Genomic DNA, 20,539 nt, shown 5'->3' on the forward strand with positions numbered 1-20,539 from the left:
TTATTTGTATAGTTTTATTAGATAAAATATCAGATTGTGCTTCTCAAAGGTTTAGGGGGAAAAGGGAGTAATTGTGTGGGTCTTGTATTTTCAATCCCGATGTTATTTTAATGTAGATATGTTTCCAACTCTGCCTTCAGGTTTGTGCGCACCATCCTGCCCTTTTCTCAGGAGTTCCAGAGGGATAAACCACCCAACGCTCAGCCTCAGTACCTGTACGGGTCAAAGGTCAGGACATTTTTCTGTTAGAGCTCCCACACTTTATCTCCTCATATTACAGGGGTGGACTCTCAGATATTCAGTATACGCTGTCAAACTGTATCCACAGAATACAAGGGTGAAAGCATTACTCTGGGAAGTGTGTGCACATGCTCAGACGTCCCCTCGGAGGAGATTAATGCCTTAAATGTCATGAAATGTGAAAACTCCACGCAGCACATGAGTCAATCACATGTTCTTCTGTTTAACGTGTAGTTATGTGGACCAACACGCTGGGGGCACTAACCTGATAGTGTAGCTATGATGCTGTCAGACTGTTTCAGTCCTCACACTCATGATGTTGATGTCTGTGTGTTCCTGTGTCTAAAAATAAGACCAGAAACTGTATATAAAAGATGGACATGGCCGCTGTGATGTCACTCACTGGTCGGTGAAGTCCTGTTATGAAGCATCGAGCTGACCGTTCTCACCATCGCTTCTTGAAACAAGACGTGAAGAGAGAGGGGCGGATCTGCTCGCTTTTCTGTCTTTTTTCATTGGACTGCAGAATACTTTGATATCCAATCAAAATAATGTAAATAATACTTGGATAAATCAAAATCACTCCCAGACATGTCCAAAAATAGTTGTTGTTTTTACTTTGGGAGAACAAATATGGCTTGAGAGGGTTTTGTAATTTCACTGTAGGAGAGGTTAAAAAATAAATTTAAAAAATATATTTTTGGTTTATTTATGGACATAAATAAATGACATGAATATAAAAGAATGATCTACAGAGTTATGAGTAAAACAATTTTATTTATTTTTAATGTTTTTGCGGATAGTGAAGCTTTGATTAAACAGACAACATTTGTTTCTGTCTGAGTCTGTTCTATAAACACGCAAGGGACGCGTTAAATGACTTTTTTTTTTCTACATGGATAATTGTTTGTCAGTGCCAAAAGAAAGATGAGTGCCATATTAATGATATTTAATTTTTGCTATTGTAATTTTTTTTAGGTCTTAAAAGCATAAATCTTTTTATTTAAAATGGTGTGCGTGTGTGTTGAAACGGTGCTGTAATATGTTGGAAATGTTTCCTCTGAGGAAAAACACACAAATAGGATTTTGTGAGTGGATGAAAATACTCGGTGACAATTGAATCTGAACAATGCTGTGATGACCTTAATCCAGTTGATTCATGTTGGCTCGCTGCCGGACAGCTTAGCCAGCGCCCTCAACTCATGGTCTTGGGTAATTATGTGACCCGTAGGCTGCGCCGAGAGGTGGGGTGGTTGCATGATGTTGGAGAGTTTGATGCTGTCCTGGCTGCTGCTTCTCGGAGTGTAGAGGGCTCCAGATGTGGACATGTCTTGACAGGTTGAGTTGGTCACCACCGGGTGTCTGGCTGCGGCCTGGCCGGGGAGGATACAGATGTTGTTAAGACAGCTCCACAACAGGATGCTGGCGATGACGAGGAGCAAGATGCAGCAGATGAGCCATACGGCCATTGCCAGCTCCCAGCCGGCTCTGTCGTGACCTTCGCTGCTGTCGCTCAGAGTGCTGAACACTTGGCATTGTTCCCGCACCGGATTGGCAGCCTGACACGTCACACACAAGAAGTAGGCAGTCTGAGGGAGGAGATTGGCCAGGTGTGTGCTGGTCTGACTGACAGGGATACGATCCTCATGCATGAAGCTTTTGCGCTTGTAGCCCATGAACAGGCTGTTCCAGTTGGGGTCGTACATGACGCTGTAGAAGGTGTCAATGCAGGTGGGGGAAGATGGCCAGCTCACCCTGGCTGAGGTGGAGGAGATGTTGTAGATTGCAATCACCATTGTGAGAAGATGGAGTCTGCAGGAATGAAGTGCATCCTCAATTACTGCAGCTGTCTGATGCTTGCGATGTAAAACCGAGCTGGTAAAAAGGGAAGATGGGAACACAGTGAGACACTGAAAGGACTAATTTGAGATGACAGGGTGAGGTATTTCTGTGCTTTTTTCCCATCTAAGAGCTAATATAAGAAGACTTCATCAATAATAAGCTTTCTCTTGGCTCAGAGTGAGCCATTTGGTCATGATTCATAACATTTAAATAAGTCACCATCCTAGTTATGTCGCACAACAGAAGCTTTCACATTTTACTGTTAATTTTGGCTCCTTTCCACCCATATTTTTTTTAACCCATTTCCTTTTTTTCCACCGATCAGCACTTTTGTTCCCTTTAAGAAGCAAAGCACTTTTAACCAGATTTGAGAAGTGATTCTCAAGCTCTTAATCCAGTTACTCCTTAGAACATAAGTAGCAACCATTATTTATTCCACAAAAACAGGCATCCGAGGCTCGAGACGGCGTTAAGTAATAAGTAAACAAAGTAAGTAAATGTTTTAGTGGAGGCAGCACATCTAAAGAGCTGAAATGCTTGAATTTGCTCACAGGGAAGACACAGTCAGCTTGACGCACCTTATAGGAGAAAGAAACCTGATGTTCAGTCCCCTCAGAAGAGTCCCAAAGATCCCGGATGAGCCCCCATTTATGTCTCAACTAGGTTTGAGGCTAAAAACAAAAAAATGTGTGCACTAAATTTAAAAAAAAAAAAAAATGAAAACAATAATAATATGCCGGACAAATACCAGAGAATTACCACATACGTGATCCAAGTTAAGAATTTATGAATTAGGAGGCCTGACTCTCATACACCTACCCATGCACATTTTATTTATGTACAATTAGCAGTTAAACACATGGTCAAACTGCACAGCCACTGTTGTCCCTTTAAGGATTACAGAAGGGAATAACACATCTGCTTTACTTTGATCTATAACAACTAAAAATGTAAACGCTGATATCAGTGGCTGTTCTTTATTTAATGTTTATAGCATCTATGCAATTGTACTTTTGATGCCGATATTGGTCGCCGTCGTCGGTGGTTCCAGATTTTGTCTCAGGTCTTTAATGTCAGTGTTTTGTTGCGTTTCAGATAGAAGTGAATGGAGGTGGTTCTAAATAGTTGGTGGAAAAGCAGCATTAGGTCTTAGGACCGCTCTGACGTAACTGGGCAAAAACGCATCCAAAAACTCACCAATTTATAGTTTCAATAAAAGCTCTAATTACTTCCTGACTTTAAATCCTGCTCCCATTTGCAGTATGCACAGAGCTTAGCATAATGAAAAATGTCATGACCACACAGCCGATCCTCACCATGTTATATAAAGCATAACGAGGGGAAAACAAAGCAATGTCGGAGGATAATAAGCATTGTACAAAGAATTATCTGGAACAGATGGGTGGGAGGGAGCTGAGATTATGCACAGATGATGCAAATTGCATAATGGAAATGTATTTTTCTGAGCTGTCCAGTTTACGAGCTTTTTCTTTTAATATTTTAATAAATCCTGAAATTTATTTTATAAAATCACACTTTGACCCAAAGCACCTGCTGACATATTTAACTATTGCAAGAGTTTATTTTGTTTAAAAAAAAATCTAAACTTAATCTTCAGTATTGAATAATATTTTACGTGCATTGAATAAAATGACACCCAAATGTAAAAACAAAGTTTTCACTTTGCCTTTAACCAGTGCAGGGTGAGTTTGGTGCTCACTGCAGGCTCACTTTAAAGAAATGTTGATGAAAAATGATGCTTTAAACCCTCCTAAATACTGGTGCTTTTCAGACAAGGTTAATCTCACAGGTTTCATTTTGTTTTCTTTTTGCCACATTTTTACGACTGTAAAGAAATCTTGTGGTTTTTCAGAGGAGTCATAGAAAGCATCTTGTTAATGACGTTTCTATAACTATTGGCTGTAACAAGTAACGGGTACGACCACCGTCATCAATTCAAAGCATAAAATGGAAACTTACCGGGAGACCTGTGCCAGCACATGTTGGTGTTTGCTCAGATTATCCCGTGATGCTGCTGCTGCTGCTCGTCACTCACTTAAAAAATCTTTTCTTGTGTCGGCGCTCTGATGCTGCGTGCTGCTGTGGAGATTTCCAACCTCAGTACTGACGCAGAGATTGTTGTGTCCTCATCGCCGCTGCTGCTGGATTAGAGCTTCACCTCACTGCTGACAGGAGAGAGGGAGGGCTAAAAATCTGTGGTGTATGTAAGGGAAAAGTGCACAGTGCAGACAAATCAATCTTTATATGTTAGCAAATTTGGCTGCTTTGATTTTGTATTCCATGCCAACGAGTTAATGCGGAGACATAGTGTTATTGATCGTTATTTCCCCTTCGGGCAGCACTTTGGTCTATGTCAGAGTATCTTGAATATCTGACGCTGGAGCTTAAATGTGCTTCAGTTGGCGAGACCATCTGCCTAACTGTTTGTTCCACAGCAAAAGCTCTGAACAACTGGCGGCCAGATTGTCGTATTGCTGTTCGTGGTCCCCAGAGGATAATCCTAATGTGGAAAATGTTCCCATTTTACTCACTTTAAATGTGCCATGGAATTTAATGTAAGCATTCGTTGATTCCTTTCACTTTTATTTACAAGGCATCAGCTCACAACAGCAGGTTAGTGTGTCTGATTATTGTGATCCTCTCAAATGTTTAACACTGTGATGACACAAGAGGAAAACTTACCCTCTCCTCTACTATGACCTTCTTTTCCGGCCTCAGCTGTTCTTTGGGTTTATTTTGGCTTTTTCTTTTTAATTAAGCCGCTTTATAATGTAGCACTTGGGGACTGTGGGGACAAAGAACTCCCTCAAAGAGAAGCAGACTGTGAAAGAATAGTTTGTGGACTGCTTTCTCGGAGCTTCACCATCCCCCCTTAAATATCTCAAAACAAAGTCCCTGCATGGTGGTGTGCAATATTCATACTAACCTTTTTGATGTCTTTTGATGTCTTTCTCTGCATGTAGACCCTGAACCTGGCCTATAGCAGCACTTTTGGCTCCTATAGAAACTTTCTGGGCCCCCCACACATTAAGGTGATGTGCAGACTGCTGGGCTACCAGGGCATCGCTGTGGTGATGGAGGAGCTGCTGAAGGTTGTCAAAAGCCTGGTGAGTGTGTAATGATGTGCAGGAGCTATGATTTCATGATGCTACTGTGCTTCATTCTTTGTGAGTTCACTTCCCTTTAAGTGGAGTTAAGCTGTCTGTTTCTACAGCTTCAGGGCACCATAATGCAGTATGTGAAGACCCTGATGGAGGTGATGCCCAAGATTTGCAGACTTCCACGCTACGAGTACGGTTCCCCGGGTATGTCAAAGTGTAGCCAGCTGATACACAATGTCTATGTCTGATACAAGCAGTAACAACAGTGATATTTGATACGAGTCAAAGAACACCCATACATGTGAATATAAGCCACTGCATGGAGACATCTGGTGCTTTTTGGTCACAGTGCTGGATTTTGCTTGTTTTGTGTGTTAGCATTCAAACTGCATTTTATTGACTTTCATTTTAACTGGTAGAAAAGGCAAAACCTCTGAGCACAGTGGATTTGCTCTGTCAGTCGTGTCAGGTTCTTAGCCGCACAGACTGAATCTGCAGAACAAGTCGGAGTAAAATCTGAAGCTGTGAGTCAGGAGCGAACGCTTCATTCAAATGAATCAAACTGCTGGAAATGAGTCGTATTAAACATTTTAATCAAAGCTTTCAAATGTGAGGAGAAAAACTGGTCACGTTTCCTTTTGTTGGATGACCTTGTTCAGTCAAAAGATTTGCGTCACTTCTACGTGAACGCAGTTGTGCGGAACTCATGGTGCTGCTGTTGTGTGTCTGACATGTAGGCAAAACACTGATTGGCGTAAAGGTTTTCCTTAATGGGAAAGGAAGTATCAGTGACGTTCACCAGGAAGAGGAAGCACAAAAAAAGTAATCAAAGAGTTGCGGTGGACACGTTTCAGTACAGAGACCTTTATCTTGACTTTCTTTACTCCACTGAGGGTGCAGCAACAGAGCAAACATGAGCCCACAAAACCTGCCCTTCATGTGCTTATCAGGGAGCGCTGCATACCTGCTGTAATCTGCTTTTGAGTGCTGTTATCTGTAGCAGATATGTGATAACTGCAGTGTGATTCCATTCAGGTATCCTGGAGTTCTTCCACCACCAGCTGAAGGACATCGTTGAGTACGCTGAGCTCAAGACTGTGTGTTTCCAGAACCTGAGGGAGGTGGGCAACGCCATCCTGTTCTGTCTGCTGAGTGAGCAGAGCCTGGTACGGGTCGCGGGGTCATCGGGAGCCTGTGGCGACTTTAAGATACTCCGCAGATGTTGTCTTTTTTTTTTTTTTTTTCTCATGCAGTCGCCTCCTATTCTAAAGTTTTGCTGTTTTCCCTCCAGTCACAGGAAGAAGTTTGTGATTTGCTGCATGCTGCACCTTTCCAGAACATTCTTCCCAGAGTCCATGTCAAAGGTAAATACAGAGAGGAAAAGTCACTTTTATTTGCACAGTCAAAACAGCAGGAGGGACCCAAAAACCTTTCCAGTTCAGACGCATGTATTAACATCCCAGATCTCTAAAACGTCCACTTGAATAAACGGCCTAAATTTACTAACCAAAATAAGAATGTGTAATATTTTGTAGTCCCCGCACAAGTCACAGTTGTTCCTGGTGAGGGTTGGACTTAGCTGGGAATGCCCTTTGTCATGATTTTGTTGATAACTTTATGGACAAATTTCTAGGCACACTCAACAGGCAGATGGGTTCCTATTGATAAATTAATGCTCTTTGCTCTGCGCATTTCATACAGTGTAATCTATAAAAGGTCTCCGTGCTCCATCTGGTCCAAAACAATGATTCAAGCGTCTGAAATCTCTGCTCGCTGTTGAATAAAAGGCGGATTCTGGTGGTGCCAGAGTGACTCCCAGCGATTTAACCATAACCTGAAATCACAAAACTCTTTAATTTCCCTTCCTGCGACCTTAAGCTCATTGCATCCTGCTTAAGTAATCTAAAAAGGGTCACAAAGACTTCATCACATTGACCCTTTTATCCGTCTGTCCGTCCATGCTCTGCTGTTATCGCTCCGCTCAGATCGTTCTGGCAGCAGGATAAACACATTTATCCAGATTTGCCTCATTTTTCAACTCGTCCTGGAGGATCCTGAAGTGTTTCCTGGCCACATGAGATTCATGATCCCTTGTGCTTCTTTTTGGGTCTTCTACCTTTTGGATGGAGGGATGTCTGTCTGCTTTGACATGAAGGAGCAGCTGCACTGAGCTTGTTCTGGATAAGGCTCATTTTATTTGTATGAACCCCCACCTTTTTTTTCCCCTCTAACCAAAAACAAGTTTGTTTAAATAGAGGCTCATTTCAGCTGCGTGTATTCATGATCTCATCTTTTGGTTCCAAAGTTGACTAACAATGAGACTCATTAACCAGCTGAAAAAACGAAACCTTTCCGTGTAAATTTCCTCCTCGGTTTTTCCCCTCGCTCAAGGGTGAGATGCTGAGATGCAGCACTCAGCTATTTTCCATCATTAAAGTATTGTTTTAGGAAAGGCTTAACAATTTTGAAAACAGCTGGGCGCTGTGTTCTAGCAAACATTAGTTCAGCGGGAGTCAAGAGTGCTTTTGTTGGGTACGGTTTTCAGCCGGGATTACAGAGTCAGTTATTCCAGCGCAGCATTATCTGCAGCAGGTGTGCGTGCGTGTGTGTGTGTCAGAGACACCAGCGTGCCATACCGTGGTTTACTGATATGTTTTCATGGGTTGCAGAACATTGTAGAGGTTACAACAGGCATCCGAGGCTCGAGATGGAGTTAAGTAATAAGTAAACAAAGTAAGTAAATGTTTTAGTGGAGGCAGCACATCTAAAGAGCTGAAATGCTTGAATTTGCTCACAGGGAAGACACAGTCAGCTTGATGCACCTTATAGGAGAAAGAAACCTGATGTTCAGTCCCCTCAGAAGAGTCCTAAAAGCTTTTTGCTCATAAAAAGCTCATCTTCTAGCTGTGATTCCATCTGTGTGATAATATTTTTCCATTAATGTTTTATTGTAAATGTTCAGTATGAGTAAGCCCATGCACGAAGGTGCAGTTTGTGCATTTACTTTCCACTTGATGTTGATCACACTTTTTCTTTTTTTCCCTTTCTTGCTGGTGTCTTAAAGCTCAGTTACACACCCTGTGTATTTCAAGGGCCTGTTAATCTGGAATAAATCTTAATATGAAGGTCAAATTCTGGCAGGCTTCATTAAATTTACTAAAGTTAATGTAGAAAAATAACAGCTGATTGTGAGAAGCTTTTGTTTTATTTAATTTTTTTTTTTGTTTTGTTATATAAGTAACAACTGTGTGTCGGACTGCGTTTCTGGAACATTTTCACTTTTTTTCCTTTCTTAGTCTTTCTATTTCTTTTAAGCTGTTATTTATTTATTTATTTTTATTTAAAAAAAAAACCTCTTTCTGAAGCACAAATTTCCACTGGTTGACAATCCTGAACTTCATGCATTTCTTTGTCTGTCTGTGTAGAGGGGGAGCGCCTTGACGCCAAGATGAAGCGCTTGGAGGCCAAATACACGGCGCTGCATATGGTTCCCCTGATAGAACGCCTCGGCACACCACAGGTAAGAGCCGTCGGATGGTGTGCTCACTTTGCCTCGGGTTAGTTATGTAAATACAAATGCTGGAGTGTTTCAGGGCCAATTCAAAACCAGCAGATGTTTGTCTCTAACAACCAATGAGGAAACTACTTTCTTCTCAGTACAGCTGAGAGCTGGAGTTAAAATATCTTCAGAGCTCAAATAAATTCTCCAGGAGGACTTCATGAACAAATTTGTTGCCATATATAAAAATGTGTTTCAGCGTGTGGACTTTATCCTGACGATGACATCAGGCAATAAACCAACTTATTTTGTTTCACTCTGGACACACCATTAAGACAGAGATAAGCTACAGTTGCTCCTGTGTCATGTGACACTTATGGAGGATGCTGACCGGTAGACGATCTTTTGAATGCTTTTACTTCTCTTTCAGCAAATAGCCATCGCTCGTGAGGGCGACCTATTGACCAAAGAGCGCCTGTGTTGCGGTCTGTCCATGTTTGAGGTTATCCTCACACGTGTGCGAGGCTTCCTGGAGGACCCTGTGTGGCGTGGGCCGTTGCCCAGCAACGGCGTGATGCACGTGGACGAGTGTGTGGAGTTCCACCGCCTCTGGAGCGCCATGCAGTTTGTGTACTGCATTCCTGTGGGAGCCCACGAGTTCACAGTGGAGTGAGTGTGGCAGAACACAAACACGCACACACTTCCTCTCACCTAATATTTACTAACACACCCTCTTCCTGTCCTCCAGGCAGTGCTTTGGAGACGGCCTCCACTGGGCGGGCTGCATGATCATCGCCCTGCTGGGACAGCAGAGACGCTTTGACATCCTCGACTTCAGCTACCACCTCCTCAAGGTGCAGAAGCACGACGGGAAGGATGAGATCATCAAGAGCGTGGTGAGTTTGAAAGACATGAGCACGGCTGTTAAATACAGCATACATAAGGTAACACATCATCCCTCACCTGACGTCCCCGTGACCCCGAGCATCTCCACCAGTTACTGCATCCAAAATAATGAGCACACCATCTCAAATAGCAAATGTACCAAGAATAGAAGTAAAGACCTGCAATTCAGTTAGATTTTTTTATCCATTTTTAACTATTATTTTTGACACACATCAAGAAAATGTGATTGACTTTTCTGCTTCATGCCATAACCTGCTGATATGATATGAAACCTCAACAACAGGCTGTTAAACGCACGGCTGAACTCTGAACATTAGATAATAAAATCTGCTGATGGCGCCCTGCGTGACGTGACGTGAAAAGTTAATAAAGATTATGACCCGTATGGAATTTCACATGACTTCTGTTTGTTGTCGTTTTGTAGCCTTTAGGGTGTTGATAATGATGTAATCTGGCTTCAGTCACACCAGATCATATGAGACTCAGATTTAAAAAGCTGTATTCCTTTTTTAACCTCTGTAAATAAGCGATACTTTTCTATAAATCTTTTGTAAAAAACCACAGTAAGAACTGGTAATGAAGTATGAAAGATGAGCTTGGTGAGTTTCAGATCCTCCACCACAGTTTGTCGTGTAGCAGCCAATAACGTCGCAGCGTTTAAAGTCACTAAACAAGATCCGTCTCAGGTGTAAGATTACAACAGTTAAAATAACTTCGTACATTGCTGAGAGAAAACCACACTGAACTGTTTTTTTTGTTTTCTAATGCTGTGTTTCTGCTTTGAGTCCAAAATTATGAATTATTAATTTCACTGCTAACAGAAAGCTAAATACAGCTCAGCGTGCAGCTGCAGACGTCCGTCCTTCTGCTTCATGAGCACAAGCGTGTCGGCGATCACAGGAGCGGCTTCACATGTTCATTTTCCTCAGTTTTGCAGCACTCTGGTCCTTGCGGAGGCAGCGCAGGGAAGTTGAAATCAGAACTCTGATTTCTGTCAAAAAAAAATACTTGAATAATTTATGTTGAAATCTGTTACTGAATGTATCCCCTCAGAATGTAGCAAAGAGCACAAAAGGCTTCAGCGTGACCCACTGAATGAGTGAAGTGTAGCACGATGAAAGAGAAATGGGCGTGATGGTTCTGTTTGCTAGGAGCTTACCTGCCTCTCAGGAATTTTTGTTGTGTTTTGTTTTCCGTGATTGTTGATGAACTCTTTGTTGAGTATTGTGCGTTGGCAACACTGACCCAGCAACATTGTGATGCATTCATGGGCAGATAAGTAGGTCACTGAGAACCAAACCCACAGGTTTCACTGAGTACATGGGGGGGAAAAAGCTAATCAGCGTGGCTGCACATAAAAACACAGAATGAGGTTCTGAAGTCGTCAGATAGTCGCTGCAGGTAACCCTCCGCGATGTTACACTCTTCAGCGTTTGTGTGGATTAAGCAGATGAGTTAGTTTTAGAACTGCCGGGAGCTGGATTTAACCTTGAAATGAGCCTGGCTAACTGTCCCGTTTTCTTGGTGCTCAGCTCACATCTCCCAGCTGGATCCTCAGATTTAACTGAAACACTGCTAAAGTTCATAATAAGCTGTTTTATACACAATTGCAAACAATTTTCTGTTCTTCCACTGCCATTTGGATGATTTGGAAACAGCAAATATCAAACAGGCTCTTATAGCTCCTCCCCCTTTATGGGAGCTTTTTCTAATTGGCTGTCCCAGATAAACAGAAGGTTTAAACAGCAGGTCGGCGGGGCTTCCCCACGTCTGTGGTAACTACATGTAGTTCCACAGAAATAAATCCTAAAGCCCAAGAAAGAGTTGGCATTTTTTCCTTGCTTTGAAGTTGCTCATTCAGAACATCCTCATGTTCTACAACAAGCCACTAAATGAGACTGCAGAAGATGTCAGGCAAACGCCAACCCACCAAATGCACAAGCTCAGAGGCATTGATGGCCACCACGACTCCAATGTTTATGTCTGAAGTTCAGTTTTTTTTGTTTTTTTTATGCAACTGATGCAAATACTCTTGAGAAACTGCAGAGAAAAGCTATCTGGCTAAAACGTATCACAAACTGTTTCCTGTGACGATCCAAAAGCCCATAGGGGGGGTTAAGAAAAATCCTGTTGGGAATTATTGTCGTCAACTTCAGGGCTGACCTACTATAAATACACCTTGCTCTCTCTGTGACCTCAGAATGGAGAGTTGGAAAAACTGTGTAACACTGAGCGTTTAGCACAGTCTGAGCTGTTGGCTTTATGCGCTATTAGAAACTGTGGCCACGTTTAAAATAAACGTTCACCAGTGAAATAGGATCTGACATAAAAGCAGCAATGTGATTAAGTGGGACCTGTTCTGAGCTCATTCCCGTGTTTGTCTCCCATTCAGCCTCTAAAGAAGATGGTGGACAGAATCCGCAGATTCCAAGTCCTCAACAACGAGATCTTCGCCATCCTGAACAAGTACATGAAGTCTGGCGACGGCGAGAACATGCCGGTCGAGCACGTGCGATGCTTCCAGCCTCCGATACACCAGTCGCTCGCCAGCAGCTGAGGCGGCCGTCGACACTGTGGACCAGCGTGAAGTTTCAAACACTGTCCGCATCACCACGAATATCGCCCTTTGGGTTTGAGGACCATCACGTGTCAGAAGTTGGGCCACTTTTTCTTTTTTTGTATTCATTTGTGCCTTATCAGAAAAGAATATTTCCCCTTTTTGGATATTCTTTGTTTTATACTTGCAGACAGAAGTAGATCAGAGAGAGGAAGTAGTTTTTATCTGATGTATTTAAGGGTTTGCGGTGGCGGGTGTTTGAGGGTGAGCATTAATCTATTTTAAGTGTGGGTGATGGTAAATTTATATTTTCTACACTGTTCAACTTGCATGCTAAACATTTTAAGTGGAACTGAAGAAACAGAGCTCATGCTCATGTTCAGCATTTATTCACTGTGCCTTATGTTTTAATCATTTAATTCAATAAATATGTAACAAATGTTGGTTTGTGTCGAGCTTTTAATGTAAAAACTGCAAAGGAAAAGTTCAGAACTCCCAACATTAACTGCCGTTACCTTCAAGTATGACGACAAGTCAAATGTAGTCATTGTCAGCAGGACTTCATAAAGTATATATATATTTATATATATATTAAAACTTCATCTGATTCATAGAAAGGAAGTCAGTGCATGAAGGTGCATGTCCATAAAACCTTTTTATAAAACTTATTTACAGCGCTACACAGGAATGAAATTAAGTTTAACTAGAGATGAATATGAGCCATATTCCAAGAAAAGTAAGGCAAATTAAAACATTAACTACAATCCACTGGTCTGTTCACGCCCCGGATCGCTGATTGTCTCATTCTCGCGCTCCACGTCTACATCAGAGCCGCGGCCGAGTCTTCTGGAATAGAGAGGTCCTTAGTGATCAAGCAAGGACGTCATCGTGCCATTCCTTCTGGAGACGCTATCGAAATGCGAAGCCATGTCTCGCTCCTCCAAGTCTCGCTCCTCCAACTCTCCGGTCGACTTCTCGTCCAGCAGTTCATAGGCGGTGTGAGATGCTATGCCGTTGGCTGTGGGAAACGCTCGTTCTTCCTTCCTCATGGACACCGCGAGCGTGGCCAGGCTCACGCTAACGTCTTTAAAGGCGTGGAGCAGGAAGATGCCCACGATGATTGTGAGGAAGCCACTGAGTGTGCCGATGACATCGTCCGCTCCCATGTGCTCCCACTCTTTGAAGAGGATGGCGGAGCAGGTGAGCACGGACGTGGTGAAGAACACGTAGTAGATTGGCGTTACCAGGGAGGTGTTGAAAATGTCCAGAGCTTTGTTCAGGTAGTTGATCTGCGTGCTCACACAGCCCACTAGACCCAGGAGCAGGATCCACGCCAGCGGGTTTTTCACCACGCTCGTCCCGGCGATCGCTTCCTTGATGGCGATGCCCAGTCCTTTCACACAGGACACAGAGAGTGCTCCGATTACCGAGCAGATGGTGATGTAGACTAGGATGTTGGTCTGGCCGTGGCGGGGACCCACAACAAATATGAAGATGAGTGCAACGATGATGACGAGGGTGGCAAAGACAAGGAACCCTGAGAAAGAAAAAGAGAAGAAGTGGGACGGGGAGCATTTCAAGAAAATAAGCATCTGCAAACCATCACTATTCTCAGCATCCTTCACTTCATTAAATCCAATCTTATCTAATTCCGGGTTGCTGGGGGCTGGGGTTGATCCCAGCTGCCATAATGTGCACACCTAGGCCAGGTTGCCACTCTGTCACTGGACTAATGGAGAGACAACAATTTACACTCACATTCACACATATGGGCAATTTAGAATCATTAACCCAACCCCACCAACTACCCGAGTACCCAGAGTGAACCCACGCACACACAGGAAGAACATACAAACGTTTAACAGTTTAAAATTAATGTAGCCCTTCAAACTTTAACGTGTGACACACAAATCTCTTTTTTTACTTTCAGAAAGCAGGAGTCTGTTTTGTGAGGTTTTTTTCACATCAGCTTTGAGCTAAAACTAATCAACTGAAGCAGAATGACACAGTTTAGCTTTTCAAAACCACAGAAACAGATTTATTTCCCTCATATTTCGCATATTAACACATTTGTTCGTATGAGAGTATTAGATAACTAAAACTACTCGCGGAAAGAAACATCTTAACCAGCTGAAATAAAGAGATTAAAATAACTGAAACAATAATGTAAAGTTTTTCCATGACCTGTTATTCTCACATGACTCTTAAGTCAGGAAGTGTTAGATTTGCATTATAAAGATTGGATCTTGCTCCTGACCAAATATTCTCCACATTCAAATAATCAGAAAGAGTAAAGCTAACAATGAAACTAACAGTGGATACTAAATACTTTTTTGCTTCAGATGTGAACTTTGTGTTACAACAAAAGAAAGTGACTCAAACAATTCCTGAGTTATCGCAGGTAAATTCCAGCTTCCATTTCCTGTCTGATGGAAGTGAAAATATTCCAAATATAGCATCTGCTGAATGCGCTTTCACAAAAGTAAAAAATACACGCTTTAGTTGTTCAGAGGGTGTGGTTCACTAAAACCTGCTGCTGGTAAACAAAGAAACTGAACATTTCTTCCACCTGATTGCCTTGAGCCGGTTTCCTCAGTGAAACCGAAGAATGATGCAAAATAGGATAACAAGTTTCCTGAAAGATCAACTTGCCTTTTTTTTTTTGCACATTGTATTGTATCAGTGAAAATCTGCAGATCTGTGTTAGCGCCCGGGACCGGTGTTGGGAGTATAGTGGCTTGTGATCCCCTGAAGCTGGGTTTGTGCTGCCTTCAGGAATCGAACCTGAGACCTTTTGCATGTAAGGCATGATCATGTTTTGTGCAGCAAAGATGAATATTTGGAGGAAATATCTGTAGACACGATCTACAGAGAAGAATTTTTTTCTGTACCTGGGTCAACCAGCTTGGCCGCCATCTCCTCGAGGCTGCTGATCTCCTCTTCCTTCGGCGCGTGAATGACCATGGTGGTGGAGCCCAGGATGCTGAGCAGACAGCCAAGCTTCCCGTGCAGGTTTAACCGTTCCGTCAGGAAGTATGATGACAGCACAGCGCTGCGACAAAAAAATAAATAAAAAAATCATTTCAGGTCACACACACTCTTACACAATCAAAACATCGAGGTGGATGAGACACATGCACTCATCAGTACCTGACGAGCACGCTCAGGGCTCCCAGCGGTGTGACAAGCGTCGCAGGAGCAAAGGCGTACGCGGCGAAGTTGGCCGCTTCCCCAGCCCCCACTGCAAAAGGTTAACAGTTATTTCCACACATGAAAGAAAGTAGAACTGTCCTGTGACAGAGACATGCAAACACTGTAATACTATCTGAGGTTTAGGGCATTTCGCAACAGGTAGTAGAGAAAGAAAGGGTTTGACAATGGGACAGTGACAAAATATCTTAAAGCTAGCGAGATGAAGCTGGATTATTACATCTGTAATAATGAAATACATGCACCAATATACCATCTGATTCAACAATGAGATTACATTTAGCTCATTTGTTATTACCAAACACTTTCGTTCATTCCCAGGTCCTTGTTTTTATTTTTGGACTCTCCTAGAGTAGCCCTGCATGATTCACAGTTCAAAATAATCCTAATTTATCTCACTTGTGTAGTCAGACTTCATCGACTGCCTGAAATAAGCCGTTTCAGCCCCTTTAAGGATACTTTCTGATCCCAGAGTAGGAAACAAATCTGTGATAAACTCAGTGTTTGGAGCAGTCTGAGCTTTGAAGGATTATTGTAAATACACTAAGCTCATCATTAGAAACTTTGGACATGTTTAATATGAACATCCACCACTGGAAAAGGATGACAAGAGAGAGAAAAAACAAGGTTTGCTTTGAACTCAAGTGTAAGACTGAGATCGTGATTACTTAACATGGTTAATCAGTCCTTGGAGAACTTAAAAAACTGTGTTCTTCCTTGAATTTGAATTGTAATTCAAGAGAAAAGAATTAAATAAACAAGAAAGAAATCTGGGCAGGTTTTCTTCAGTTCACTCTGCCAAAGACCAATTCTGAGCTTTTATGTAATGATAACAAAAGTGAAGGAGACGCAAAAGAAGTCCTGAATGTGACAAAATAACAACAGCAGCAGGTCTTCTTTAAACAGCATCAGCAATCAGCATGAGCCCAGGTGGTGCATCCACAAAGACAAATACCAGCTCCTGAAACCACATGTGACCTCAACATATGCAAATATGTTATGCACCAACTCTGGAGAATGTCTGCGACACCTGCATCTGAATGATCTCATTTCATTTTGAGCCACAGCGTTATCACTTACTTGATAGTAAACCTGCCCACCACAGCCACTCTTTCAGATACGCATGACCTCCCTGCCCTGAAAAGCAAAAGAAAAGTTTTCATTTCCACGTGATTCCTCATTTCAATGTCACTTGCATGTAAGAAAAACCTGAATTATGCAACTGCTCGCTTTGACTGCAAGTCAGGCGATGGACGTGAACTGAAGGTCGAGCAGAGCGCTGGAGTTAATGATTGCTAGGATTTAAGAGTGTTCATGACTCATGCACACAAACAACATGCAGACACACACTTAAACACACCCTGCACAGGTGAGGAGAACCTGACAAGCCTGAAATATCACAATGGATAAGCATGTGTGGAAACATCCCTCACAGGGAGTGCCTGTGAGAGGGGAACAGACAGACAGGGGGAACAGACAAGCAAACAAACAGAAAAAGAAGGCTGAAGTCTGGGTCCCCTCAAGGTTTGGGGTGACCTGTATCGATGCTCAGAAAAAAAGCCCCCCTACCTGCCCGTGTGGACCCCTTCCTCGCCAACCTCAGAAGTCCTTTCTTCTTCAGGATAAAACTGCCTCCGATGAAGATGCTGGAGCTGACGGCCAGCGCCAAGCCAATGTAGAAGTCATATTTGCCCCTGTCTTGAGCCATAGTGAGGCTGGATGTGTTGATGCGGTCTGTCACATTTACCAGCTGACAGTGCAGGTGCTGACCCAGTAAGGTGCAGTTCTGTCCGACCCAAACACCTGACAGCAGAAGAACAGACCACAGGCTGGAGTGAGAGACCCATAAAGACCAGTGTTTAACGTCAGCACCCCAGCAGGAACCTACCATGACCACAGTCCACTCTACACCCTGGAAAAGCATCACCTGAGGAGTTGGAGGAATCCATCTACCTGCTGTCCTTTCTACCTACAGTCTGCTCCCATTCACGCACATCCGAGTGACTCTCGGTAAAACCTGAAGGGTTTCTGGGTGTTGTACTGACATACATTCAAAAGCATTGTGCAACTCAGTCACCTGCTATGTAAATCACCTATCTCCAGTACTCAAGAATTCAGGAAGTGATACGAAAGGGAGGCTCACCTGGCCGCGATAGGTGAGGCTTAAGGTCAAGTTAGCCTCAGGCGGGCTCTTTTTTTACGGGCTGCTTTGGTGTTTAACTGAGTCTTCCCTGTGTGGACACTAATCTGTGCTTTAACTCACCGGCAGAAATAAAGAAAGCGTGTAAATGCTGCTATACGCCGCTAGCCGCATTAGCTTCATTAGCGCGGAGGCTAGCTGGCTGACTGGTTGGCTAACGCAGAGTGAATGAAGCCATTGAGAGTCTCTTTGCGCCGCCTTTAACGAGCACAGAGCTCGGATTATTACCTGCTCACCGCGGGCAGCTCCCCTCCACACACACAAGAAGGTTCTCGCTGATGAACAGTCTGCTTTCCGGCTCCGTGGCTGCGCATCACCTACTGCTCCCTCCGCGTTCAACCAGCGCGCACACGCCGAGCCTCCAGACGCTGCTGCCGCACTGCGCGCCGCTCCTTCCGCCTCTCACAGGACACGCGGCCGGGGCGGTGTGCCCTCCGCCGGCGGGACCCAGCACCGCAGGCGGGACGCAACATCGGAACCACCTGGACCCGGAACCGCAGGCGTACTGGAAACTCCATCTCCATCATCAGGTCTACCAGGGAAACCTGGCAGCGCTTTATCATTAAAAAGAAAATCAGTGGTTACTAAGGTTATGATAGTTAAGTAAAACTAAACTGCTAAAACTAAATGTAATAGATAGATAGATAGATAGATTTCAAACGCACTAAAAATAAAATAATAATATAGATATCCTTATGATTTAGCATTTATTCGTTTTAACACAGTTTTATTACACTTTGTATTGAGGGTAATGTTTTTGAGACTGTCAGTCAGCTGCTTTCAAAAGTAGGGGTGGGGGAAAAATCGATACTGTGTAGTATCGTGATATTTTGTTTGCTAATAATGTATCGATACAGGGACAGCAGAAATCGATATTTTGTTACAAAAAACGTTTTTGAACTGGAACATGCTCTGACTTCAGAGCATGTTGATCAGCTCCTTTTTCTGAGCAAGAATCCTGACATTCCTTCACTGTCCAAATGTGCTGCATAGTTTTCATAAATTGCATAGTTCAGAATAGCTATAATTGTACCAGATGGTTGCATTCAGTTAAGTTGGACTAGACTGTAATACAAACTGTTCAGTTTGTCAACAATAAAACTGACTGAAATGAGAGAAAGACTGAGTGTGAGACTTTGATATTAGATAAAATGAATATTGATAAAGTTTACCTTTATGTACAGAATCTGAATATTGCAAAATATTTTTAAAAATTGCAATAATATCGTATTGTGCGTTAAGTATTGTGATAATATCATATCGAGGGATGTATGGTGATTCCCACCTCTATTCAAAAGGGCATGCCTCTCTATGCCCTTCATAGCAATGACTGTAGAAAACAGTCATTGCTTAATACAATCACAATTAGAAGGACTAAAACAAAAGATTTTCAAGCAATTAAAAACTAAATTGAAGCAAAAAAAAAAAGCACTCTGGAAAATAACTGAAACCAAACTGAATTTAAAAACAAAAAGTCAAAATGAAATGAAAATCCCAAATAAAAAATAACAAATTATACTTCCTAAATAATAAATTTTATTGCAAATCTGGTTTCTAATCAGACAGGTCTCACTTCAAAACATTTTGGTGTAATTTTCCTGTTTTTGTTTCTCATGCCTATATATGCTTATCTGTGGCAGACATTATAGATGTTTTAATGTTATTAATTAATTAAGTGGTTTTAAAAAGCATGCAAATGTTTGTCTTTGAAATAAAGACATAAAAACTTGCAGTTCGGTGCTTAACAATGTTCATTAAACCACCAGCCAGGGTAACGTTTATGCCACAGCTGGCATAAATGAACAGTATTGGTAGTTACCAAAATCATTTTTATGTTTTTCTAATAAGTAATCCACCAGTAGTAATAATATTGTAACACTAAATATATTTTTCTTCATTAATTTTAAAATGTGTTCTTTTACAACAAATAAGAAAACACCTAATAAAACATTTTTAAGGATGCCAAATTCCAGTTATTTGCTTGCATTCCTGATCAGAAAAATTAGTTTTAGTGGTTGAATCCTATGCTCGGATAATTCACTGCAGAACAGGGAACCATAAATATGCGCGGAGTCATAATTGAGCATGCTGGGTCAGTCTCTAGTTAACAGTAAATGAGAATGTGTCACTACAGTTTAAAAAGACAGAAGGAACTTATTCATTTATTCAAATATGTAGTTTATATTTGTTATGTTTGACTAACTAAAATAATATCCAACTCAGTTGATCGTCTATGCAAACTATTCAGACCGTCTCCTGAAATCTTCAGATTATGAGACAGAATTTCAAAATGTCATGTTTGAGCTGCATTATAGCACAGCTTACAAACTCAAGCATGAATGTAATATTCATTCAATTGTATTCAGACATTATAATCAAAGTAAACAAGTTTATTGGCCTGTTTAAGTTAAAAGGGAAGATTAGTAGACAGTCATAAGTGTGGGTGTGCTCGTCATGTTTATCATTTTTCATGATCTACTCTTAATAGTTTATGATAACAATAAAGTCACAGCCAGGAAACATCTGCTGATGTCTTCAGTGACCTCCAATAAGCTGAGCTTTCTACACCAGGAACCAGGAAATTGTGCCGTCTACCAAATCAGTGTATTTTAGTCCTTGCTTACTTTCCTATAAATATATGAATTTTTTAAAAATAAATCAGTGATAGTGAGAGCAGAACTAAACCATAAATGCCCCCTTTAAAGACTGATCAGTATCAGTATCAATCAATGTTTAAAAAAAAAAAAACCTTCACATTTATGAAGAATTTAACACCCAGACTTTTGACTGGTGCTGTACATCATGTGAGATATTTGGACTGGAGCCTCCTTCCCTCTAAATAACAGAAGACAATGAAAAGCTAATCTGTAAGCTATTTCAGTAGAATTTAGCTTATCTTGTGTGATTTAAAAGTATTAATCAATCTCCCTTTTAAAGGATTATGAGTTATAGTCAGTTGCATT

At 41.9% G+C, this 20,539-nt stretch overlaps 3 protein-coding genes across 5 annotated transcripts in view; 1 reads left to right on the forward strand and 2 right to left on the reverse strand.

Moving 5' to 3' along the window:
- cyfip1 (cytoplasmic FMR1 interacting protein 1) overlaps positions 1-12,622 on the forward strand; it is a 37,493-nt gene extending 24,871 nt beyond the window's left edge. For both annotated transcript variants that reach the window (XM_006790384.3, XM_035907472.2), the window contains exons 23-31: positions 141-228; positions 5,067-5,210; positions 5,318-5,408; positions 6,240-6,370; positions 6,496-6,568; positions 8,630-8,724; positions 9,134-9,372; positions 9,452-9,599; positions 12,002-12,622. In XM_006790384.3, the coding sequence (XP_006790447.2) occupies positions 141-228; positions 5,067-5,210; positions 5,318-5,408; positions 6,240-6,370; positions 6,496-6,568; positions 8,630-8,724; positions 9,134-9,372; positions 9,452-9,599; positions 12,002-12,166 (1,174 nt within the window). In that variant the 3' untranslated portion in view covers positions 12,167-12,622. The remainder of the gene's footprint in view (positions 1-140; positions 229-5,066; positions 5,211-5,317; positions 5,409-6,239; positions 6,371-6,495; positions 6,569-8,629; positions 8,725-9,133; positions 9,373-9,451; positions 9,600-12,001) is intronic.
- Positions 1,007-2,110, reverse strand: fndc9 (fibronectin type III domain containing 9). Its single transcript, XM_006790383.3, has one exon. It carries the CDS (start codon positions 2,034-2,036, stop codon positions 1,398-1,400), a length of 639 nt encoding a protein of 212 aa, XP_006790446.1. The 5' UTR covers positions 2,037-2,110; the 3' UTR covers positions 1,007-1,397.
- nipa2 (NIPA magnesium transporter 2) lies at positions 12,585-17,963 on the reverse strand. Of its 2 annotated transcripts, none has more exons than XM_035907473.2 (6): positions 17,265-17,398; positions 16,946-17,179; positions 16,457-16,513; positions 15,317-15,407; positions 15,058-15,218; positions 12,585-13,703 (listed from the first exon to the last, which is right to left on the reverse strand). In XM_035907473.2, the coding sequence occupies exons 1-6, from the start codon at positions 17,323-17,325 to the stop codon at positions 13,030-13,032; spliced, it is 1,278 nt and encodes a 425-aa protein (XP_035763366.2). In that variant the 5' UTR covers positions 17,326-17,398; the 3' UTR covers positions 12,585-13,029. The 2 variants fall into 2 exon arrangements, with proteins under 2 accessions (XP_035763366.2, XP_006790448.2); XM_006790385.3 differs by lacking the exon at positions 17,265-17,398 and adding an exon at positions 17,805-17,963 and having other exon boundaries at positions 12,590-13,703.
- Positions 17,964-20,539: the final 2,576 nt, after the last annotated feature.

Source organism: Neolamprologus brichardi, chromosome 23 (genome assembly GCF_056152115.1).
Source record: "Neolamprologus brichardi isolate AB-2024 chromosome 23, ASM5615211v1, whole genome shotgun sequence".
In the NCBI taxonomy this organism is placed as follows: Eukaryota; Metazoa; Chordata; class Actinopteri; order Cichliformes; family Cichlidae; genus Neolamprologus; species Neolamprologus brichardi.

Coding starts and splice junctions, on each gene's coding strand:
- fndc9 (XM_006790383.3), bottom strand. CDS start 2,036: ATGGTGATTGCAATCTACAACATCTCCTCCACCTCAGCCAGGGTGAGC.
- nipa2 (XM_035907473.2), bottom strand. CDS start 17,325: ATGGATTCCTCCAACTCCTCAGGTGATGCTTTTCCAGGGTGTAGAGTG. Junction 16,514..16,945: donor GAAGGGGTCCACACGGGCAG/GTAGGGGGGCTT, acceptor TTTGCTTTTCAG/GGCAGGGAGGTCATGCGTAT. Junction 13,704..15,057: donor GGCCAAGCTGGTTGACCCAG/GTACAGAAAAAA, acceptor TTTCTTTCTCAG/GGTTCCTTGTCTTTGCCACC.